General features: G+C 42.7%; 1 protein-coding gene across 1 annotated transcript in view; it reads right to left on the bottom strand.

Annotated features, from left to right (window-relative positions):
• Positions 1-26426, bottom strand: part of LOC111975901 (PEX5-related protein-like) — a 127327-nt gene that overhangs the window by 53919 nt on the left and 46982 nt on the right. Inside the window, exons 4-7 of the mRNA XM_070447705.1 lie at positions 20358-20576; positions 8241-8364; positions 6572-6665; positions 6243-6272 (exon numbers count right to left, since the gene is read on the bottom strand). Of these exons, the coding sequence (XP_070303806.1) occupies positions 6243-6272; positions 6572-6665; positions 8241-8364; positions 20358-20576 (467 nt within the window). The remainder of the gene's footprint in view (positions 1-6242; positions 6273-6571; positions 6666-8240; positions 8365-20357; positions 20577-26426) is intronic.

Raw genomic sequence — 26426 nt, 5'->3', positions numbered from 1 at the left:
AGTTGTGAAAACATGTTACTCTCGATGTTCCCGAACAGATTTGACTTGGTTTCCCAAATTAAGCACTGGGTAGCTGCAGGAACAGGGTTGGAGAGCCCATGGCATACTGAGTTCTGTTGCGCAACAATAGGCTGCAAGCTCCTCAAACAGTGGCTGATGCGTGGAGTAGAATAAGTATTCTTAGAAGACATTTCTATATGAAATCTGAAAGCAGTTTTGATGGTTGCCACTAAAAACATGAGAATCCCAGCTGCTACTATATTTATTTCTCAGCTACTACTAAAAAGGCACAGATCTGCTATAAAACCAGCTATAAAACCAGAAAAACGAACCACAAAAGCGGCATCCATTCTCTATTCGAGTGCCTACGGATTACATGTATTTTTTACCCTGCACCTGCCCATTTTATAATGGGCCATTTTAAATCGAAACAAATTTKACGTCTTAGTAAACGCAAGATTAAATTGAGAATAGTATGATGCAGTGTCGACACGTCATTCAGGGTGTCGCTGTAACGTCTGTGTCCAACTCACACTCCCAAACACTTAGATCCCAGGAACGCAGCCCACTTTCCAGCATCTTCACAAGGTCCTTTTGCTGTTGTTCTGGGATTGATTTGCACTTTTTGCACCAAAGTACGTTCATCTCTAGAAGACAGAACGCATCTCCTTCCTGAGCGGAAGAATGGCTGCGTGGTCCCATGGTGTTTATACTTGCGTACTATTGTTTGTACAGATGAACGTGGTACCTTCAGGCGTTTGGAAATTGCTCCCAAGGATGAACCAGACTTGTGGAGGTCTACAATTTTTTTCTGAGGTCTTGGCTGATTTCTTTAGATTTTCCCATGATGTCAAGCAAAGAGCCACTGAGTTTGAAGGTAGGCCTTGAAATACATCCACAGGTACACCCCCAATTGACTCAAATTATGTCAATTATCCTATCAGAAGCTTCTAAAGCCGTGACATTTTCTGGAATTTCCCAAGCTGTTTAAAGGCACAGTCAACTTAGTGTATGTAAACTTCTGACCCACTGGAATTGTGATACAGTGAATTATAAGTCATTGGCCACAGATAAGATAATGTCAAATCACGTTATATCTAACGTAGCTTTGATTGGACTGATCATGACAACTTCATACTTTCAAAATCTTAGCTAACACACTAGACAAGCATTCATCATCGTGCATCAAGTCGGCAATCTACTGGCAAATCCTTTTCACTTCTTATTATAGAAATGATAGATAAAATGTATCAGTGCTCATCGGCCATTGGACAAACATTACACATCAAGTTGGAAATCGCAGCTTAAACAGCCCCGGGTTCGATCCCAGGCTGTGTCACAGCCGGATGTRACCGGGAGACCCATGAGGTGGCGCACAATTGGCCCAGTGTCGTCTGGGTTAGGGGAGGGTTTGGCCGGCCGGGATGTCCTTGTCTCATCGTACTCTAGCGACTCCTTGTGGCGGGCAGGGTGCCTGCACGCTGACTTCAGTTGTCAGTTCGACAGTGTTTCCTCCAACACATTGWTGCGGCTGGCTTCCGGGATAAGCGAGCAGTGTGTCAAAAAGCAGTGCAGCTTGGCTCTTGACTTTCGCAGGGTCTGTAGGGGAGTTGCAGTGTTGAGACAAGATCATACCTACCAATTGGATATCACRAAAAAGGGGGTAACGCCATGGGCCAGGGACAGCTTGAAAACACTGGCCATGCTGTCAATCCATCATGACTTCTGCGGAGTTCAAAACAACTGGAAACTCAGAACTGGGAAATCTCAAACTTCAGGGAGTTCAAGACAACTGGGTACTCGGATAAAACTAGCTCCGAATGGGAAAATACGGAAAATAATTTTGAACAGTCATCCAACTCAGAATTCCTAGTCGGGATTTCGGGCCTCTTTCTATAGCCCACAAGAATGACCACCGTGCCACCTACCTGTGAGCACAGCACAACAAGGTGAGTCCAAATGTTTTGTATGTTGCTACTGTAGCCAAGAAAGTAACACAATGTGTATGTTGTGTAGCAAGCTATTAGTAGCCCATGTGCCTCACCCTAATAATTTGCTCTTTCCTTCCTCATAGCTTAGCCTACTGTTTTGACTTGATGGTACACATGTAGCCTATACCGTGTTTGACAGAAATATAATCATTGAATATTGTACGAGCTTTCATTGTCTGCTTATATGCCTCCTTTATTTATCCTACGGTTCTGACTTGGTGTACAGGGAGAATAMGGCCCATGTTCTGAATTCTGTCACTGCACATTTCAAAAGTGCTGAACAAATAGTTATATTGACTACGTCTRTCCTAGCTTGCTCATTAAGGTTTTAATCGAAATTACGGATTGCCTCTTTTCCGCTTGTCGTTCCCTTATGCCATCTCAATTGTCAGTAGAAACCACATTTGTTTAAGCGAGTCAGCTATACCAGYTATGTTTTTTAAATAGGCAGCAAATGAGGTTGAATGAACTGTTTCGCTGCCAGACAAGGCTCTGCTGATAGCCAGGTGTAGCGGTGGTGCTAAAATGAAAGCTTTGCTGTTGGGACTGTTTGTGGGCACCGTTTGTCACCGTTATAGTGSAATTTATGTATTGTTTAGTGTTGTGTAATGGCTTTGCTGGCATGCATCTAAAAATATGTATAGTTTATGTTTTCCCCATCGAGATTTACATGGTAAATTTGCCACTGGTCTGGTGGGTGAAAATATGATCACTTGATGAAAGAACAGCAGCCTGAGGCAAGGAACAGAGCGCAAGCTTTTTTTGTGACTTTCTCAAGTCATCAATAGCCTATAGTTGAACCAAGCAACTCATATACATGTACACAGTGTACAAAACATTAGGAACACCTGCTCTTTCCATGACAGACTGACCAGGTGAATCCAGGTGAAAGCTATGATCCCTTATTGATAAATACACTTCAATCAGACATGGATTGTATGTGTGCCATTCAGAGGGTGAATGGCACACATTGCTATCTTCACAAAAGTATTCTCATATTTAATCATAAACTCAGCAAAAATAGAAAAGTGCCTTTATCAGGACCCTGTCTTTCAAAGATAATTCGTAAAAATCCAAAACTTCACAGATCTTCATTGTAAAGGGYTTYAACACTGTTTCCCATGCTTGTTCAATGAMCCATAAACAATTAATGAACATGCACCTATGGAACGGTCGTTAAGACAMTAACAGCTTACAGACAATTACAGKCAATTAAGGTCACAGTTATGAAAACTTAGGACACTACAGAGGCCTTTCTACTGACTCTGAAAAACACCAAAAGCAAGATGCCCATGGTCCCTGCTCATCTGCGTGAACGTGCCTTAGGCATGCTGCAAGGACGCATGAGGACTGCAGATGTGGCAAGGGAAATAAACTGCAATGTCCGTACTGTGAGACGCCTAAGACAGTGCTACAGGGAGACAGGATGGACAGCTGATGGTCCTCGCAGTGGCAGACCACGTGTAATAATACCTGCACAGGATCGGTACACCCGAACATCAAACCTGCGGGACAGGTACAGGATGGCAACAACAACTGCCCGAGTTACATCAGGAACGCACAATCCCTCCATCAGTCCTCAGACTGTCCACAATAGGCTGAGAGAGGCTGGACTGAGGGCTTGTAGTCCTGTTGTAAAGGCAGGTCCTCACCAGACATCAACAGCAACAACATCGCCTATGGGCACAAACCCACCGTCGCTGGACGAGACAGGACTGGCAAAAAGTGCTCTTCACTGACGAGTCGCTGTTTTGTCTCACCAGGGATGATGGTCGAATTTGCGTTTATCGTCGAAGGAATGAGCGTTACACCAAGGCCTGTACTCTGGAGCGGGATTGATTTGGAGGTGAAGGGTCCGTCATGGTCTGGGGCAGTGTGTCACAGCATCGTTCGACTGAGCTTGTTGTCATTGCAGGCAATCTCAACGCTGTGCGTTACAGGGAAGACATCCTCCTCCCTCATGTGGTACCCTTCCTGCAGGCTCATCCTGACATGACCCTCCAGCATGACAATGCCACCAGCCATACTGCTCGTTCTGTGCGTGATTTCCTGCAAGACAGGAATGTCAGTGTTCTGCCCTGGCCAGCGAAGAGCCCGGATCTCAATCCCATTCAGCACGTCTGGGACCTGTTGGATCGTAGGGTGAGAGCTAGGGCCATTCCCCCCAGAAATGTCTGGGAACTTGCAGGTGCCTTGGTGGAAGAGTGGGGTAACATCTCACAGCAAGAACTGGCAAATCTGGTGCAGTCCATGAGGAGGAGATGCACTGCAGTACTTAATGCAGCTGGTGGCCACACCAGATACTGACTGTTACTTTTGATTTTGACCCCCCTTTGTTCAGGGACAAATTATAAAATTTCTGTTAGTCACATGTCTGTGGAACTTGTTCAGTTTCTGTCTGTTGTATCTTGTTATTTTCATACAAATATTTACACATGTTAAGTTTGCTGAAAATAAACGCAGTTGACAGTGAGAGGACTTTTSTKTTTTTGCTGAGTTTATAATTTTTACAACATTTAGATGTAAACCTGATACACTTTCAGAGTTACCGTTACCTTGATATACCACCCTAATGACATCGCAAAAATAATAAACAATGTGACCACCAACCATACCATTTCAGAAATAATGTTCCAATGTCCAATCTTTTGATGTTACTGTTTATAGGSGRGCCACACTCTCTGTAACAAAGGAGGTTCAGTCTTCCAATACTGCAGGGCAAGAAAGATATTTTCTGCAAACTATTTATGGCCGGCTGTTAAGTCATAAAACCGTCCCAACTCCTGGGGGGGGGGAGTCTGGCTATCTGTCAGCCATGTGCCAAGCTGATCTCGCACCTTTGATCCTCACCAAGGTGAGAGTGTCATGACAATTACTAGAGTAACTGTAATTAGCAATGGCCAAGGAATTGAATTAAAAGGCAATTCTGCCACTTTTCAACCTCATTCATTATCTTCAGCACCAAACCAGTGCTAGATCTGTAGTTAAAAACATAAGGTGCTAAGAAATGCTTCTTTGTGACATCACAAGGTCGGATTAAAAGTAAGAAAAACTGTGACATTTCATAACCTGCAATGAGTTTCTAGCCAGGGGGAGGGTATTTTGTTACTCCCTACGTCGCCACTAATCTCATAGTGTTTGAAAATCGCTGTTTTTAAAATGATTTAACTTTGGATGATGTAATCGGTTAGAACTTTTTAACTTCCATGTTTTTCTACAAAACGTAGAAATGTRCAATTTTCACRTGGTATTGTGCTGAAGATAATGAAAATTAGGTTAAAGTGGTGGATATATCCTTTACAAACATGCTCTATGTAGAGAGCCATTTTATAAACCCTATGGTAGAATGCAAGTCAGTYGGCTCCCACTACCACAGCTGCCTGGCTGTCGCATTCTGATGACTAATCTGTTTTGTAAGGCCTCGTGTCAGCTCTGCCATTACCTGTAACATCACATTTTCCATTTCCATAGCTGGTCATTAGAAAGACCTGATTTATGCGAGGTCTAATTGAAGTTGGCTTATCTAGATAWTAATGGCCTCCAGAGAATTAACTTTACCCAGGTTAATGCCACCGATTATGTCAAGCAATTTATAAGGGCCAAAAGAAGTAAAAAAAGTAAAGTTTCTTTCCAAACTTTCCAGGCAGTTCCACATGCTATTGTATCCAATATGTCAAGGTACAGTAAAGCTGTAGGGAGGTGGGAAGGGTTTAAGTMGTTTTTCAGACAGCTTTGTTCTAATCTAGACCAATACGCAAAAATTAATTCAAACAAAGCATTCCTCTCTCAATACATTGCGTGTGTGAGCACCTGCCACTATTTACAACATCACCGGGCTGAAACGCCCCATCTTCGGTGGTTATCTTTAATCCAAAATCTATTATTTAGAGAGATGTTGAAAGGTGATGCAAGCTTAGTTGGTCTGAGATACACTGTGGGCTCAAAGTAAGGCTACTGAATTATTCATGAGCTATTAATATAATAATGGGTGGATAGTAACAGGACCCTCATGCAAACTTGTGTAGAGACCACGGGCACTAAGGAGGGAAGCGCTTGACATTTGGACCTCGGAGCACCACAAAAACAATTTCAAAAGCCAACATGGGACTCTTCTGGTTTAACTGGTACCTTTGTTGCAGAACCAACACTTAAAAATAAATAAAARTTCAACTCGAATTACATTCTGTGGTGATGTCTGCTCGGTGCAAATGTCTTTCAATRTCATAGGAAAGGATGCATAGAGAAGCTTACATGTCTTCCACTAATATACTGTCTGTTGAGCTGTAATGGAAGAATATGAGGTGTTAGCAGAAGATGGCAGGTTAAAACATGGTCACATCACAGGGATCCAGTACATTGACTGGAATCAGGAGATTAACATGATCACTATGGTTTATGTGTCCCAAATCCCTTCCATCCAACAAAGCAGAGTCCTCTCAACATGTCACAGAGCGGCCTAACATGCTTCTAATCAAATCTGTTTTCGAGGTGAAAAATGTTAAACTCCAAATACTGTTGATTTCAAGTGCAGACAGAACAGACAATAATGGTCTGCAATGACTACTCGGGACTCGGCTTACTTGAAATGCTAGAGCTGGCTCTGCCTCTGCTTTGGTATTCCCTTCCAATGAGTTCATGGAGGTTGCCTCTGGTTGTGTTTTGCAGTCTATGGACCTAAAGAGAAAGGACAATCAAATCAACAATAAATGTTCAAAAAAGATCCACTCTGCATTCATTACTCCCTCAAAACAATTTAAGGTRCWATATGCAGAATTTGCTACATATTGTAAATAAGAATAGAATATGTTTCTAAACACTACATTAATGTGGATACTACCATGATTACGGATAGTCCCGCATAAATTGTGAATAATCATGTGTGAGAAAGTTAGACACAAATACAGTATTCCCCCCAAGAAAAATGCTTACCTCCCCTGTTTTTGTAATGGTGAGAGATTAGCATGTCTTGGGGGTACGATATTTGTGCTTCTGTAACTCTCACACMTCMTTATTCATGATTATCTGTAATCATGGTAGCATCCACATTAATGTAGAAGTGTTTAGAAACATATCCTATTTATATTTAGAATAAAAGTGACTCCAATGACAATTCATTGACCCAACTGTGCGTTTGGTAACTTACAGGGGTTTCCTGTTACCGATTTGGTAACAGAATATACAAGGTTTTACTCTCTTATAATTCATCAACTTTATCAGTGAAAACACTAATTGGTAGGTCTACCTTTATTGTTACTTCTGTGAACTTTCCTATCCCTCATGAGGGACATACATTTTTAAAATATCTTAAAGATATGTGGGGTTTTATAACGGAATTGCAAGGCACAAGGCAATGTTTTTTAAACTCTACAGAAGGCAAATAATTGTGTTTATTGTGGCAGGGGTCTTTACTTCAATATTATTGATTTTATGTATTTTATAATACATTTTTAAGACTTTTTTCTGGTTGATGTAGTCTAAAACACATTTTCCATCTGTTTTACCAGAAATCTAAGCCTTTGCTTATTCCAATTTTTGGGGGATGGAAAATGTTTATTCCACATTTTGGGATGGAAAATGGTTGGAAAATGTATATACAGTGCATTCGGAAAGTACATTTTGTTATGTTACAGCCTAATTCTAAAATAGATAAAATCGTTTTTCCCCTCATCAATCTACGCACATTAACCCCATAATGACAAAGCAAAAATGTTTAGCAAATGTATTAAAAGTAAAAAACAGAAATACCTTATTTACATAAGTATTCAGACCCTTTGCAATGAGACTCGAATTGAGCATCCTGTTTCCATTGATCATCCTTGAGATGTTTCTACAACTTGAATTGAGATCCACCTGTGGTAAATTCAATTGATTGGACATGATTTGGAAAGCCACACACCTGTCTATATAAGGTCGCACAGTCCAGTCAATTGAATTTACCACAGGTGGACTCCAATCAAGTTGTAGAAACATTTCAAGGAAAATCRTTTTATAAATTTTAGAGTAAGACTAACRTAACAAAAATGTGGAAAAAGTCAAGAGGTCTGAATACTTTCCGGATACATTGCATGCCTTCATTTCTCAAAAATATAGACTCTTAGCTTTCATTAGACACCCAATATAACATGCTCCTATGAACTGCTCATTTGTCYTTTTTTTCTGTTGTTGATGGAAATGCATGTGTGTGAACAAACTGCAATTGAACAGATTTGGAACTGACTTAGATATAACAGGTGCAGGAAGGTTAGTTACCACAGATGTTCGCTGGAGGAGTTTCTCGACGAACGTTGTCTTTCCAATTTCCACTTTCTGCTGCCGTTTCTCTCAGGGTGGAGGTTGAGCTCCTCCCATTTCTCYAAAGGAGAGGCAATGATGACTGGGAAGAGCAATCATGGAGAAATCAGCTAACAGCAGGGTACAATACAACACAATCAGCCAAGGGGGAAAAAAAACATTGCCATCTGGACAGAGTCATGAGAGGGACATGAACTTCGCTTGTAAATGATACCCAGGGTTATGCTTAAACTTTCTATCATGAATTACTTGCTACGCATCATTAGAACTCAGTTGAAGAGTAAAATAATTTAACCTCCTCAACTTGCTAATGGGAAACTAATCGTCTGTTACCTCTTAATGTCTTCTAAGATGATCTGTTCATTACAGGCAATTGCCTGATCTTTCTTTGGACCATCTTAAACATGAACAAGGTCAACTCCATTGAACTTCATAGGGGAAACTTTTCATTAAGGGTAGGCAAGTCTGTTATAGCATTTAGGAGACTGGGGACATGAGGCTAATACAGTTCCTGATTWAATTTTCTGAACATTTTACAGATTTATAATCTACATATTAGGTAGTCATGAAATTCATGATACAAAGTAAATTCTACATAAATATTGTCCGTAAGAGAACCTMATTTAATCTTGCACGTAACAGCTCTGTCATACTACAGAGTGACAATGACCACTAAACATGGTTTCGAACATAAATTTAGTTGCGGTCCAACATCCAATTTAGATCATTATTTTCGGGCAACCAAAACATGCTCCTGACTTGCCCAATAGTCAAGAGCCATTAAGAGTTTATAGCGTGATTCCACGTCACCTGGTGTAGAAAATATTTTTGGAATCTCAGAATGTTCTGGAAATTATCACATAGGAACTTCATTGGGAGGAAGGATGTTTAACATGCTTTTTACATTTGTATCACAAACAATTTATTTGAAAATCATGATTCAAGTTGCCATTTTAGACCCTATGACTGGTGCACCGTTCATGATGATACAKACAACATGTTGGTGTCATTATACTCGTTATAGTGTTYTCTCAAATATGGAGTATGTCTAGATACTGAAATACACATTTTCACATTCATTTATTCAACATTAAACATTAATATTGAAAGGCATATTAATATTTTTCACGCATCGCGCCGACAGAAACAAGCATCTTTCTGGTAAGAAGAAGGGCGGGGGGGTATGCCTTATGATTAACGAGACRTGGTGTGATCATAATAACATACAGGAACTCAAGTCCTTCTGTTCACCTGACTTAGAATTCCTCACAATCAAATGCCGACCGCATTATCTACCAAGAGAATTCTCTTCGATTTATAATCACAGCCGCATATATTTCCCCCCAAGCAGACACATCGATGGCCCTGAACGAACTTTATCTGACTCTTTGTAAACTGGAAACCACACACCCTGAGGCTGCATTCATCGTAGCTGGGGATTTTAACAAGGCTAATCTAAAAACAAAACTCCCTAAATTCTATCAGCATATCGATTGTGCAACCAGGGCTGGTAAAACCCTGAATCATTGTTATTCTAACTTTTGCGACGCATATAAGGCCCTCCCCCTTTCCGAAAAGCTGACCACGACTCCATTTTGTTGCTTCCAGCCTATAGACAGAAACTAAAACAGGAAGCTCCCGCGCTCAGGTCTGTTCAACGCTGGTCCGACCAATCTGATTCCACGCTTCAAGATTACTTCGATCACGTGGACTGGGATATGTTCCGCATTGCGTCAAACAACAACATTGACGAATACGCTGATTTGGTGAGCGAGTTTATTAGCAAGTGCATCGGTGATGTTGTACCCACAGCGTTTATTAAAACATTCCCCAACCAGAAACCGTGGATTGATAGCAGCATTCGCGCGAAACTGAAAGCGCGAACCATTGCTTTTAATCAGGGCAAGGTGACCGGAAACATGACCGAAAACAAACAGTGTAGCTATTCCCTCCGCAAGGCAATCAAACAAGCTAAGTGTCAGTATAGAAACAAAGTAGAGTCGCAATTCAACGGCTCAGACACGAGAGGTATGTGGCAGGGTCTACAGTCAATCACGGATTACAAAAAGAAAACCAKCCCCGTCGCGGACCAGGATRTCTTGCTCCCAGAAAGACTAAACATCTTCTTTGCTCGCTTTGAGGACAATACAGTGCCACTGACACGGCCTGCTACCAAAAACCTGCGGACTCTCCTTCACTGCAGCCGATGTGAGTAAAACATTTAAACGTGTTAACCCTCGCAGGGCTGCCGTCTGGGCTGCAGGCCCAGACGGCATCCCCAGCCCCGTCCTCAGAGCATGCGCAGRCCAGCTGGCTGGTGTGTTTACGGACATATTCAATCAATCCTTATCCCAGTCTGCTGTTCCCACATGCTTCAAGAGGGCCACCATTGTTCCTGTTCCAAAGAAAGCTAAGGTAACTGAGCTAAACGACTACGCCCGTAGCACTCACTTCCGTCATCATGAAGTGCTTTGAGAGACTAGTCAAGGACCATATCACATCCACCTACTGACACCTAGACCCACTCCAATTTGCTTACCGCCCAATAGGTCCACAGACGACGCAATCGCACCCACTGCACACTGCCCTAGCCCATCTGGACAAGAGGAATACATATGTGAGAATGCTGTTCATCGACTACAGCTCAGCATTTAACACCATATTACCTCCAAACTCGTTATCAAGCTCGAGACCCTGGGTCTTGACCCCGCCTGTGCAACTGGGTACTGGACTTCCTGACGGCCGCCCCAGGTGGTGAGGTAGGTAACAACATCTCCACCCCGCTGATCCTCAACACTGGGGCCCCACAAGGGTGCGTTCTGAGCCTCTCCTGTAATCCCTGATCCCACGACTGCGTGCCATGCACGCCTCCAACTCAATCATCAAGTTTGCAGACGACACTACAGTGGTAGCTTGATTACAACAACGACGAGACGGCTACAGGGAGGAGGTGAGGGCCCTCGAGTGTGGTGTCAGGAAAATAACCTCACACTCACGTCAACAAAAAAAGGAGATGATCGTGGACTTCAGGAACAGCAGAGGGAGCACCCCCATATTCACATCGACAGGACAGTAGTGGAGAGGGTAGTAAGTTTTAAGTTCCTCGGCGTACACATCACGGACAAACTGAAGTGTCCACCCACACAGAGAGCGTGGTGAAGAAGGCGCAGCAGCGCCTCTTCAACCTCAGGAGGCTGAAGAAATTTGTCTTGTCACCAAAAGCACTCACAAACTTTTACAGATGCACAATCGAGAGCATCCTGTCGGGCTGTATCACGCCTGGTACGGCAACTGCTCCGCCCACAACCGTAAGGCTTCCAGAGGGTAGTGAGGTCTGCACAACGCATCACCGGGGGCAAACTACCTGCCCTCCAGGACACCTACACCACCCGATGTCACAGGAAGGCCATAAAGATCATCAAGGACATCAACCACCCGAGCCACTGCCTGTTCACCCCGCTATCATCCAGAAGGCGAGGTCAGTACAGGTGCATCAAAGCAGGGACCGAGAGACTGAAARAMRSYKTYTATCTCAAGGCCATCAGACTGTTAAACAGCCACCACTAACATTGAGTGGTTGCTGCAAACATACTGACTCAACTCCAGCCACTTTAATAATGTAAAAATTKATGTAAAAAAATGTATAACTAGCCACTTTAAACAATGCCACTTCATATAATGTTTACATACCCTACATTACTCATCTCATATGTATATACTGTACTCTATGCCATCTACTGCATCTTGCCATCTTTATGTAATACATGTWTCACTAGCCACTTTAAACAATGCCACATTTATATGTTTACATACCCTACATTACTCATCTCATATGTATATACTGTACTCGATATCATCTACTGCATCTTGCCTATRCCGTTCTGTACCATCACTCATTGATATATTTTTATGTACATATTCTTTCATTCCTTTACACTGCGTGTATAAGGTAGTTGTTGTGGAATTGTTAGGTTAGATTACTCGTTGGTTATTACTGCATTGTCGTAACTAGAAGCACAAGCATTGCTACACTCGCATTAACATCTGCTAACCATGTGTATGTGACAAATACAATTTGATTTGATTTGAAGTTGGAACTGAGTGAGTCACGTTTAGTCTGATGCTATTTTTAAAGCCAAGAAGAGAAAAAATGAAATATAAAGTACATTACAATGATATATTTTACCTTATGGGGTCTGAATGCTGAATTAAGTGTAACGATGTACGCTGAGAGTCGGGAAGCAAGTTCAGGTAGTGAATACATTTAAGAAATAAGCAAACATGAACAAAACAAGAAACACGAACAGTGCACCGACATGAAACAGAAACAATAACACCTGGAGAAGGAACCAAAGGGAGTGACATAAATAGGGCAGGTAATCAAGGAGGTGATGAAGTCCAGGGGAGTGTCAATAAGCGCTGGTGCGTGTGACAATGGTGAACAGGTGTGCATAATAATCAGCAGTCTGGTGACCTAGAGGCCAGAGGGGGAGTATACGTGACATTAAGTCTGCCAGGCTTGCTAGGACAGACCAGATACAACTTAAATTAGCACTGAGGTGTGAAATGAGAGGTGTTATTAAGGCCTTTGGGCCCAACAAGTGACAAGTGTCTCTCGCAGCCTGCCCCACCCAAATCCAGAGGCCCTTGAAGTCCCCTCTCGCTGTTCAGAGACCATCCACTGGCATTTTCTACAAGAAATCTGCCTCCAGAAATAAAAGCTTCTCCCAAATTGGAGTGACACCTACTCCCGTTGCCTGCTGCACTGCTGCTTGGATTCCACCTGGCGATCTGTTCACCGTCTGCCCTGGCCTGTCTCCCCTTGTACAGGTACCCCCAACACAGTCCCCCCTCTAGCACACACACTGTTTAAATATACACTGCTCAAAAAAATAAAGGGAACACTTAAACAACACAATGTAACTCCAAGTCAATCACACTTCTGTGAAATCAAACTGTCCACTTAGAAGCACCCTGATCTGACAATAAATTTCACATGCTGTTGTGCAAATGGAATAGACAACAGGTGGAAATTATAGGCAATTAGCAAGAACACCCGCCAATAAAGGAGTGGTTCTGCAGGTGTGACCACAGACCACTTCTCCAGTTCCTATGCTTCTGGCTGATGTTTTGGTCACTTTGAATGCTGGCGGTGCTTTCACTCTAGTGGTAGCATGAGACGGAGTCACAACCCACACAAGTGGCTCAGGTAGTTGCAGCTCATCCAGGATGGCACAATCAATGCGCAGCTGTGGCAAGAAGGTTTGCTGTGTCTGTCAGCGTAGTGTCCAGAGCATGGAGGCGCTACCAGGGACAGGCAGTACATCAGGAGACGTGGAGGAGGCCGTAGGAGGGCAACAACCCAGCAGCAGGACCGCTACCTCCGCCTTTGTGCAAGGAGGAGCAGGAGAGCACTGCCAGAGCCTGCAAATGACCTCCCAGCAGGCCACAAATGTGCATGTGTTCTCTCAAACGGTCAGAAACAGACTCCATGAGGTGGTATGAGGGCCCGACGTCCACAGGTGGGGGTTGTGCTTACAGCCCAACACCGTGCAGGACGTTTGGCATTTGCCAGAGAACACCAAGATTGGCAAATTCGCCACTGGCGCCCTGTGCTCTTCACAGATGAAAGCAGGTTCACACTGAGCACATGTGACAGACGTGACAGAGTCTGGAGACGCCGTGGAGAACGTTCTGCTGCCTGCAACATCCTCCAGCATGACCGGTTTGGCGGTGGGTCAGTCATGGTGTGGGGTGGCATTTCTTTGGGGGGCCGCACAGCCCTCCATGTGCTCGCCAGAGGTAGCCTGACTGCCATTAGGTACCGAGATGAGATCCTCAGACCCCTTGTGAGACCATATGCTGGTGCGGTTGGCCCTGGGTTCCGCCTAATGCAAGACAATGCTAGACCTCATGTGGCTGGAGTGTGTCAGCAGTTCCTGCAAGAGGAAGGCATTGATGCTATGGACTGGCCCGCCCGTTCCCCAGACCTGAATCCAATTGAGCACATCTGGGACATCATGTCTCGCTCCATCCACCAACGCCACGTTGCACCATAGACTGTCCAGGAGTTGGCATCAGGAGCATGCCAAGGCGTTGTAGGGAGGTCATACAGGCACGTGGAGGCCACACACACTACTGAGCCTCATTTTGACTTGTTTTAAGGACATTACATGAAAGTTGGATCAGCCTGTAGTGTGGTTTTCCATTTTAATTTTGAGTGTGACTCCAAATCCAGACCTCCATGGGTTGATAAATTTGATTTCCATTGATAATTTTTGTGTGATTTTGTTGTCAGCACATTCAACTATGTAAAGAAAAAAGTATTTAATAAGAATATTTCATTCATTCAGATCTAGGTTGTGTTATTTTTTTGAGCAGTGTATATATAACTAGGCAAGTCAGTTAAGAACAAATTCAAATTTACAATGACGGCCTAAGAACAGTGGGTTAACTGCCTTGTTCAGGGGCAGAACAACAGATTTTTACCTTGTCAGCTCAGGGATTCGATCCACCAACCTTTTGGTTACTGGCCCAACACTCTAACCACTAGGCTACCTGCCACCCCTGTTGGGGCGAGTGACTCTGAACTTACAATGGCTAGCCCCAAGTTGTTATTTATTTAAAAAAATCTTGTGCATTTTGCTATTTGCCTCATGACGTCTGCATGCTTTGTTGACTATGAACGTTCTTGTTTACCCAACCGTGGGACAGACTGTTTGTTCCCACACTCGGCACTCTGACTCTCTACACAGACTTTTGGCCTCCCATCCTATTCTAACCACCTCTCGCTGGCGTTGTATTCATGTTACCTGATGAAATTGCTGCACAATATGATCTTGTTGCCTTCTAATGCACATCCAAATGTCATAAATCAACACTGCAGAACTCTCCCTGTCCTTTGGGGGAGTGGCAATCTTTACCAATGATCACCTTCAGTGCTCTGTTGTCTCCAACAAGTCTGTCCCCAAACAATTTGATTTGCTGGTTTTAAGTATTAAACTTTCAAATAGCTCTTTGTTGACTGTTGCTGGGTGCTATAGTCCTCCATCAGCACCGGCTTGTACCCTACCTGCCCTAAGTTCTCTCCTGGCCCCTTACACTAAGTCTGAATTTGTCCTGCTAGGTGACCTAAACTGGGATATGCTTAAACCACCTGACCAAGTCCTAAAGCAATGGAACTCCCTAAATCTTTCTCAGATTATTAACAATACCACAAGGTATGACTCCAAACACCCAGAAAAGGCAACTCTCCTTGATGTTATCCTCACAAATAATCCTGATGGGTATCAGTCTGGTGTTTTCTGTAATGACCTTAGTGATCACTGTTTTGCAGCCTGTGTTCGTAATAGCTGCTCAGTGAAACGACCTGGCCTGATTTGTCATAGACGCTTGCTAAAAAACTTTAATGAGCAAGCCTTCCTTCAGAAACTGGCCTCTGTCAAAGACGCTTGGACCCTCTTTTTTAAATATTTTCAGTGGTATTGTTAACACGCCCCCATAAAGAAAATGAGAATTAAAAACAGGTCTAGCCCCTGGTTCGACTGTGATCTTGCAGAGTTACTCCACCTCAAGAATTGCATTTGGTGAAAGGCTCGGCACACACGCATACATAGGCTGACTGGCTCTCGTTCAGGCAAATGAGAAATAAGTGCACTCAGGCTATCCAGAAGGCCAAAGTTAGTTACTTTAAAGCCCTGGAGAATAAACCCTCCTCCTCACARCATGTCCCTTAATGTTGATGATGTGGTTGTTAYTGACAAGAAGCACATGACTGAGCTCTTTAATCACCACTTCATTAAGTCACTTCATTAATTTGGCTCAAATTTTTCAAAATCCTATTTGACTCCGCCATGCCTCCTTCACCGTCCAACATTTCCTCATCTCCCACCCCTTCTAACGCAATTAGCCCCGACGCTCCTCCCTCTTTTTCCCCTGCCCCGCTACAAAGTTTCTCCCTGCAGGCGGTCACTGAGTCCGAGGTGCTAAAGGAGCTTCTTAAACTTGACGCCAAAAACCCATCTGGGTTAGATGGTTTAGACCCTTTCCTCTTTAAGGTTGCTGCCCCTATAATCACCAAGTCTATCTCTGACCTTTTTAACCCGTCTCTCCTCTCTGGGGAGGTTCTCATTGCTTGGAAGGCAGCCACGGTTCGTCCTTTATTTAAAGAGGGTGATCAAGCTGATCCTAACTGTTATAGGCCTATTTCTATTTCGCCCTGTTTATCAAAAGTATTGGAAAAACTTGTCAATAATCATCTGACTGGCTTTGATGTCTATAGTATTCTCACTGGTATGCAATCTGGTTTCCTCTCAGATTATGGATGTGTCACTGCAACCTTAAAGGTCCTCATGATGTCACCATTGCCCTTGATTCTAAGCAATGCTGTGCTGCTATTTTTATTGACTTGGCCAAAGCTTTTGATACGATAGACCATTCCATTCTTGTGGGCCGGCTAAGGAGTATTGGTGTCTCTTTGGCCTGGTTTGCTAACTACCTCTCTCAAAGAGTGCAGTGTATAAAGTCAGAACATCTGCTGTCTCAGCCACTGCCTGTCTCTAAGGGAGTACCGCAAGGCTTGATCCTAGGCCCCATGCTCCTTTCAATTTACATAAACAACATAGCTCAGGCAGTAGGAAGCGCTCTCATCCATTTATATGCAGATGATACAGTCTTATACTCAGCTGGCCCCTCCCCGGATTTTATGTTAAATGCTCTACAACAAAGCTTTGTTCGTGTCCAACAAACTTTATCTGCCCTTAACCTTGTCCTGAACACCTCCAAAACAAAGGTCATGTGGTTTGATAAGAAGAATGCCCCTCTCCCCATCGTTGTTATTACTACCTCTGAGGGTTTAGAGCTGGAGGTATTCACCTCATACAAGTACTTGGGAGTATGATTAGACAGTACACTGTCCTTCTCTCAGCACATATCAAAGCTGCAGGCTAAAGTTAAAACTAGACTTAGTTTCCTTTATCGTAATCACTCCTCTTCCACCCCAGCTGCCAAACTAACCCTAATTCAGATGACTATCCTACCCATGCTAGATGAGACGTAATTTATAGAACAGCAGGTAAAGGTTCTAGCAGCTAGATGTCGGTAGATTTGACACCAATGCTCCTTATAGGACACATCACTGCACTCTATACTCCTCTCTAAACTGGTCATCTCTCTATACCCGTCGCAAGACCCACTGGTTGATGCTTATTTATAAAACCCTCTTAGGCCTCACTCCCCGCTATCTGAGATATCAACTGCAGCCCTCATCCTCCACATACAACACCCGTTCTGCCAGTCACATTCTGTTAAAGGTCCCCAAAGCACACACATCCCTGGGTTGCGCGTCTTTTCAGTTCGCTGCAGCTAGCGACAGGAACGAGCTGCAACACTCAGACTGGACAGTTATCTCAATCTCTTCATTCAAAGACTCAATCATGGACACTCTTACTGACAGTTGTGGCTGCTTTGCATGATGTTTTGTTCTCTCTACCTTCTTGCCCTTCCTGCCCTTGTCTGTGCACAATAATGTTTGTACCATGTTTTGTGCTGCTACCATGTTGTGCTGCTGCCATGTTGTGTTGCTACCATGCTGTGTTGTCATGTGTTACTGCCTTGCTATGTTGTTGTCTTAGGTCTGTCTTTATGTAGTGTTGTAATGTCTCTTTTGTCGTGATGTGTGTTTTGTCCTATATTTTTATTTAAAAAATCTATATATTAATCCCAGCCCTCGTCCCCGATGCAGGCCTTTCGCCTTTTGGTAGGTAGTCATTGTAAATAAGAATTTGTTCTTAACTGAAATGCCTAGTTAAATAAAGTATAAATAAAATAGATAAAGAACTATCTACACACAATACCCCATAATAACGAAGCAAAAACAGGTATTTACTTAATTAAGTATTCAGACCCTTTGCTATGAGACTCAAAACTGAGCTCTGGTGCATCCTGTTTTCATTGATCATCCTTGAGATGTTTCTACAACTTGATTGGAGTCCACCTGTGGTTAAATCAATTGATTGGACATTATTTGGAAAGGCACACACCTGTCTATATAAGGTCCCACAGTTGACAGTGYATGTCAGAGCAAAAACCAAGCAATGAGGTCAAAGGAATTGTGTCGAGGCACAGATCTGGGGAAAGGTACCAAAAAATGTCTGCAGCATTGAAGGCCCCCAAGAACACAGTGGCCTCCATCATTCTTAAATGGAAGAAGTTTGGAACCCTCAAGACTCTTCCTAGAGCTGGCCATACTGAACAATCAAGGGAGAAGGGCCAAGGTCAGGAAGGTGACCAAGAACCTGATGGTCAATCTGACAGAGCTCCAGAGTTCCTCTGTGGAGATGGGAGAACATTCCAGAAGGACAACCATCTCTGCAGGCACTCCACCAATTAGGCCTTTATGGTAGAGTAGCCAGACGGAAGCCACTCCTCAGTAAAAGGCACATGACAGCTCACTTAGACTTTGCCAAAAGGCACCAAAGGACACTCAGACCATGAGAAACAAGATTCTCTGTTCTGATGAAACCAAGATTGAACTCTTTGGCCTGAACGCCAAGAGTCACATCTGGAGGAACCTGGCACCATCCCTACGGTGAAGCATGTTGGTGGCAGCATCATGCTGTGGAGATGTTTTTCAGTGGTAGGGACTGGGAGACTAGTCGGATCGAGGGAAAGGTGAAAAGAGCAAAGTACAGAGATCCTTGATGAAAAACTGCTCCAGACCGCTCAGGACCTCAGACTGGGGCGAAGGTTCACCTTCCAACAGGACAACGACCCTAATCAAACAGCTAAGACAACGAAGGAGTGGCTTCGGGATAAGTCTCTGAATGTCCTTGAGTGGCCCAGCCAGAGCACGGACTTGAACCCGATCGAACATCTCTGGAGAGACCTGAAAATAGCTGCGCAGCGACGCTCCCCATCCAACCTGACAGAGCTTGAGAGGATCTGCAGAGAAGAATGGGAGAATCCCCAAATACAGGTGTGCCAAGCTTGTAGCATCATACCCAAGAAGATTCAAGGTTGTAATCATTTCAACAAAGTACTGAGTAAAGGGTCTAAATACTTACGTAAATGTGATATTTCAGTTTTTTGCAGAAATGTCTGTTTTATTTTGTCTTTATGGTGTATTGTGTGTAGATTGATGGGGGGAAAAAATGATTTAATCAATTTTAGAATAAGGCTGGAAAAAGTCAAGGGGTCTGAATACTTTCCGAATCCACTGTAAAGAGAATTATTATACTATCTAAACCGCTGTGAAATATATTGTCCATAACCTAAAATATTGTATTTTCAGCTGTTTGAAGCTAGTGTACAAAACTGAAACTAAAAGACGGAAAAACAAAACTTAAGGGAAGCATAGAAATAGCGCACATAGAACAGATCTACCGCTTCTTACACTTTCTTTCAACGAGAATAACAGACCTATCTCACATTTTTATGTGAATTTGGTCGGGTCGCCCAAAAAGTTACATATTGCAGCCTTAATATCTTGTTTGTAACAATATACTCTTCAAACACGTCACATTTCCAGAGTGGGCTCTCTGGTTCTTTTTAATGATATGACCCATTTTATAAATAGTAATTGACATTATAGGTCATTAACCAATCACAGCCCTCCTTTAGGATTGCACATTCAGCAAGTCACAAGCAGAGGGAGTTGCCAGTCAGGCCGGCTGCAACAGAGCCTGGACTCGCAGATAGCATTGCAATGCAGTGCCTTAGACCACTGCGCCACTCAGGAGGCCCAATATTTGTATTTTTAATGTTGAATAAATGTATGTGATTTATTTTCAGAAACAACTTATTTTAGATCACACTATAAGGAATGTAATGACACCAAGATGGTGTCTGTATCATGTACGGTTCTTACAGGAGGCATGTTTAGGTCTAAAATTGGCACTTTCATCATGATAAAAAAAAATGCTTTTTACATTTCAAACATCCTTCCTTCCAATGATGTTTCTATGTGAGAATTGCCAGTACAATCTAATATACCATATTTGCCCTATACATTAAATAAGGATTCACTATAAATGGACAATAGTGTCAGTGGTAAACCATCTGCTCCCATGCTTGTACCTGAGTCTAGTGACACTCTATCGGGAGTGTGTGAGCTGGGGGCTGTCTGTTCCACAGCCACCCGGATCAGCTCTGTCTCATCTGTTGTCTTCTTTCGGTGAGGCCCGTTCTTGGGCCCTTCCCCATGCGACGACGACAGAGGGCTCTTCTTGTCCTGCTTGCTGTTCATTCTCTCTCCGGGCTCGCTGAGGTCCAACAGGTCCAATGTGGAGGTCAGAACTGGAAGGGTAGATAATACTAGTTTAGATTCTTGGTATACAGTTCAAATCTTTTCTTTACAGAGAGACGCATCTCCCTAAAACAAAGCTGTCATGATGAACGAATTAACATTCCTCAACAAACTGGAGTCTTTGACAATTTTTAGGGCCTTCCTCTGACACCACCTGGTATAGAGGTCTTGGATGGCAAGGAGCTCGGCCTCAGTGATGTACTGGGCTGTACGCACTATCCTCTGTAGCACCTTGCGATCGGATTCCAAACAGTTGTCATACCAGGCGGTGATGCAACCTGTCAAGATTATCTCAATGGTGCCGCTTCACAACTTTTCGATGATCTGAGGGCCCATACCAATTTTTTTCCCGCATCTTGAGAGGGAATAAGCGTTGTTGTGCTCTCTTCACGACTGTGTTGATGTATGTGGATCCTGATAGTTTCTTAGTGATGTGGACACGGAGGAACTTGAAGCTCTCAACTTGTTCAACAGACCGCAAAGAGGTGATGAAGGCTTTTTTTGGTGATATTTTTCAGGTTAATGTACATTTAACTGCTCACAGCCTATAGTATGTGAATGAAAAGGCCCTTCCCGTCTTCATAATTATGTGCTGATAGGTTTCATTATGATAAAGKTAAGAACAGTGCCATAACTACTTAGTCAGATGGCATATTGGACATCTATACAGATGAAAAACTAAATGTATTGGAGTTAATTCATTTAAATTCAATTGTGAGTAGATMAACATGTTAAGTTTTAGGCAAAGAGGCTATGCATAAAGATTTAACAAATTCAAACAGATGGTTTAGTTTATTGTCTTGGTGYAAGCATTGGCAGAAAATAATTGAATTGAGGTGTACAAAGACACAATTAATAATGRCATATGTTGATGTAGTTCCATTGATAAATCAAAATGTTGTGTTTTAAACTGGCTTTTTCTGCGTTGTTCAAGCTAGTTTGTTACAGTGAAATTGTGAGGTAATATACACTGCTATCGTAATACAGTTATAAGAGACATCATTCCATTGCTCTGATTTCACCGGCCATATAAAATACACTGAACAAAAATATAGTTTTTGAGCATTTCTCCTTTGCCAAGAAAATCCATCCACCTGGCAGGTGTGGCATATGAAGAAGCTGATTAAACGGCATGATCATTACACAGGTGTACCTTGTGCTGGGGACAATAAAACGCCACTCTAAAATGTGCAGTTTTCTCACACAACACAATGCCACAGATGTCTCAAGTTTTGAGGGAGCATGCGATAAGCATGCTGACTGCAGGAAGGTCCACCAGAGCTGTTACCAGAGTTGAATGTTAATTTCTCTACCATAAGCCACCTCCAATGTTGTTTTAGAGAATTTGGTCCAACCGGCCTCACAACCGCAGACCATGTGTAACCACACCAGCCCAGGACCTCCACATCCGGCTTCTTCACCTGCAGGATCGTCTGAGACCAGCCACCCGGACAGCTGATGAAACTGAGGAGTATTTCTGTCTGTAATAAATCCCTTTTGTCAGTAAAAACTCATTCTGATTGGCTGGGTCTGGCTCCCCAGTGGGTGGGCCTGGCTGCCAAGTGGGCCTGGCCCACCCATGGCTGCGCCCCTGCCCAGTCATGTGAAATCGATAGATTAGGRCCTGATGRATTTATTTCAATTGACTGATTTCCTTATATGAACTGTAACTCAGTAAAATCATTGAATTTGTTGCATGTTCCATTAAAAATTTTCATTCAGTATATATGATGGTTCTGCMATATTCAGCCTCTGTGTGTACACAAATCCCTCGGTATTTAACACACTGCTGTTTTATGACAAACAAACGGGATGATCCTCTGAATGTAATCTGTAGATAATTAGAGTGTGTTCCGCTCCTGATATCTCTGTGCTCCTCAAATGATAAATGCAATTAGAAATCAGAGGAAACACTTGTGGGAGATGGAGATGTTGTCKGAAGTGTTATCAGTGTCAGGAGAAAAGCCAGATGTGCTGAAAGAAATCAAGATGGACAAACTGTTTTGGTACCCTTGCGTCTACTTGATGACGATAATGCCTTGAAAAGAAGTCCTCCAAATAGTCTTTCCAGCTGAAGGCATATTAGATGTGTATGTATACGAAGGATAGTATACCGTCTCTATCATAGTGTGCTGAGCATCGCTATTCATTCATTTCATTGATTCATTTCTACATTGTCATGGTCATCCAAGGGTTCCCATGTGTTTCTATTATATTTTTGGAGGACGATGTCAGCTAACTTTCTGATCACTGCTTTCAACAACCTTAACATGATAATGTTTTAGAGTTCTAAAGATTCCTTATTGCAGTTTTTTGTGGTCAGGTTTGTGTGAATCGTGATGGAGAACAATGATATCAATGGATCTTTTGCAAGCCTTCTTTCTAGGCTATTGGAGATCAAATTGTCTATTGCTGTTGTCAAGAGCTGAGGTTTTTTCTTAGACTTTTGTAACGGAACAGCTCAACCTGTGGATATTACCGAGAAGTGAGTCACTGTTGTTTCCACTCACTAATTCTCTGCTGARCCACTGACCTTCAATTGGGAACCTACAAACTGTCATTTTGAATCATCTCAATCCACTCAGTGTGAGGACACAGTGGGCATCAGAYGTGAACGTCTGATTTCAGCTAAACTTGGCATGCTTTGTGCCCATACTTTTAGTTACAGTACTTTCCTCAGCACACTAATAACAGGATTAAGTGGTCGTGTCTTTATTGTTTGCAATRTGCATTTAGCATATCAAATATTGATGACCACCATGACGCAATAACACAATCCCCCTGACATAACTTCTTAGTGGAGGAACATTTCCACTGGAGTGTCATGGTTGCCCTCTATTACATGAACTTCAGTCAATTTCCATATTGTTACGCTTACCCTTTTCATATACAGACAAAAAWATATATATWTTTGACATTCCGATCTATAAAGAAGGCGGTAAAGGGGTAGGGGGGTAAAACAAATACATGGTATATTAAAACCCACCTCAAGGCYTAATCATAAAACAGTATTTCCGCAGACCCTGTAACCAAAAAACAGGTACGGGGGTCATAAAATGAATCTTGGATTTTATGCAGGTAAATTCATAAACACTCTTATTGTTCAAGATCTCCCTAACAACACCCCCCACTCCTCCAAAACAGGGCAAATGCAACGTTTGGTCATATTATGACTGTTTGTGCCGTCATTCTGTTACAAAACTTTGCATCTGCACTGTTCTTCAAGCAATTTGACATGTTGTGTGAACTAAAACAGCATAAAACYGGGGGTATCACAAAGCATGAWCATATTAATTTACCAGCTACAGTAATTTTGAGAAACATTGATAAATAGTTTGGCCAATGTTTTGATCAAATTAACCAGTTATGCACCTTTGATAAGCAGCTAGCTATGCCAATGTCAAGTCTTTTTATACTAATATCTGGCTAACTCGGAAATATGAAGTTATTTCAGAATGAAAGTTAACTGGATAGCGCATCACTCTTTGTGATATTACGTTATCTAGCTATTCCCAGTTCGATAATGGGTTTTCACTTATTGCATCTGCATGCTTGTTGTCTTCTCACTGCTGCACTCGTTCGTTCATGAGCTGGCTGCTCATTCTAAATAGTATAATCTGATCTGTTTAAAACAGTGGCAGCATGTGCAGCGGTGATCATTCTTCTTTCTTTTTTTTTTTTACATGCAAAAGTAAAATCGGTGTATTTATGCGGTTGTTCAAGTACAGAGATGGCTTTCTATACAGTGCCTTCAAACGTATTCACACCCCTTGACTTATTCCACATTTTGTTGTGTTACAACCTGAATACGAAATGGATTAAAAAAAAATGATCGAAATGGATTCTCTCACCCATCTACACATAATACTCCCATAATGGCAAAGTGAAAACATGTTTTTAGAAAAATGTGCACATTAAAATTGAAAATCAAATACAGAAAAAAATCTAATTTACATAAGTATTCACACYCGAGTCAATGCTTTGTAGAAGCACCTTTGGCAGCAATTACATCTGTGAGTCTTTCTAGTTAAGTCTCTAAGKGCTTTCCACACCTGGATTTTGCAACATTTGCCCATTATTCTTTTCAAAATTCTTCAAGCTTTGTCAAATTGGTTATGGATCATTACCTAAACAACCATTTTCAGGTCTTGCCATAGATTTAAGTAAAAACTGTAAACAAGGCTGTAACGATGTGCGCTGTGAAGTCGGTAAGCAAGTTCAGGAACGTGCCGGAAGTGATGTTTATAATAAATAACACAACAAAATCAAAATAAGAAACACAAACAAGCCGGACAACCATGACCACGGAACAGAAACAATAATGCCTGGGGAAGGAACCAAAGGGAGTGAACATAACAGTGGGGAGAACAAGTATTGAATACCACTGTCTGCGATTTTGCAGGTTTTCTCCACTTACTAAGCATGTAGAGGTCTGTAATTTTTATCATACGGTTACACCTTCAACATGTGAGAGAACGCGAATCTAAAAACAAAAATCCTGAAAATCACATTGTATTGATTTTTAAGTAATAATTTACATTTTAATTGCATGACAAAAAGTATCTTTGATCACCTACCAACCGAGTAAAGAATTCCGGCTCTCAAAGACCCCTGTTCTAGTTTTTCTTTTAAGAAGCCCTCCTTTCTCCACTCATTACCTGTATTAACTGCACCTGTTTGCAACTCCGTTACCTGTAATAAAAGACCCTTTCCACACACCCAATCAACAGACTCCAACCCTCCAACAATGGCCAAAGACCAGAGAGACTGTGTAAGGACATCAGGATAAAATTGTAGACCTGCACAAGGCTGGGATGGGCTACAAGGACAATTAGGCAAGCACTTGGTGAGAGGCAAAATGTTGGCGCTATTATTAGAAAAATGAGAAGAAGTTCAAGATGAACGGTCAATCACCTCGGTCTGGGGCTCCATGCAAGATCTCACCTCATGGGGCATCAATGATCATGAGGAAGGTGAGGGATCAGCCCAGAACTACCACGGGCAGGACCCTGGTCAATGAACTGAAGAGAGCTGGACCACAGTCTCAAAGAAAACCATTAGTAACACACTACGCCGTTCATGGATTAAAATCCTGCAGCGCACGCAAGATCCCCTGCTCAAGCCAGCGCATGTCCAGGCCTGTCTGAAGTTTGCTTAATGACCATCTGGATGATCCAGAGGAGGAATGGGAGAAGGTCATTGTGGTCTGATGAGACAAAAATAGAGCTTTTCGCGTCTAAACTCCACTCGCCGTGTTTGGAGAAGAAGAAGGATGAGGACAACCCCAAGAACACCATCCCAACCGTGAAGCATGAGGTGGAAACCATCATTCTTTGGGGATGCTTTTCAGCAAAGGGACAGGACGACTGCACCGTTATGAGGGGAGGATGGTGGGGCCATGTATCGCGAGATCTTGGCCAACAACCTCCTTCCCTCAGTAAGAGCATTGAAGATGGGTCGTGGCTGGGTCTTCCAGCATGACAACGGACCCGAAAACACACCAGCCAGGGCAACTAAGGAGTGGCTCGTAAGAAGCATCTCAAGGTCTGGAGTGGCCTAGCCAGTCTCCAGACCTGAACCCAATAGAAAATCTTTGGAGGGAGCTGAAAGTCCGTATTGCCCAGCGACAGCCCGAAACCTGAAGGATCTGGAGAAGGTCTGGTATGGAGGAGTGGGCCAAAATCGCTGCTGCAGTGTGTGCAAACCTGGTCAAGAACTACAGGAAACGTATGATCTCTGTAATTGCAAACAAAGGTTTCTGTACCAAATATTAATGTTCTGCTTTTCTGATGTAATCAAATACTTATGTCATGCATAAAAATGCTAAATTAATTACTTAA

The sequence above is a fragment of the Salvelinus sp. IW2-2015 genome, linkage group LG16 (assembly GCF_002910315.2).
Source record: "Salvelinus sp. IW2-2015 linkage group LG16, ASM291031v2, whole genome shotgun sequence".
Classification (NCBI taxonomy): Eukaryota; Metazoa; Chordata; class Actinopteri; order Salmoniformes; family Salmonidae; genus Salvelinus; species Salvelinus sp. IW2-2015.
This window is presented reverse-complemented; position numbering and strand designations above follow the sequence as displayed.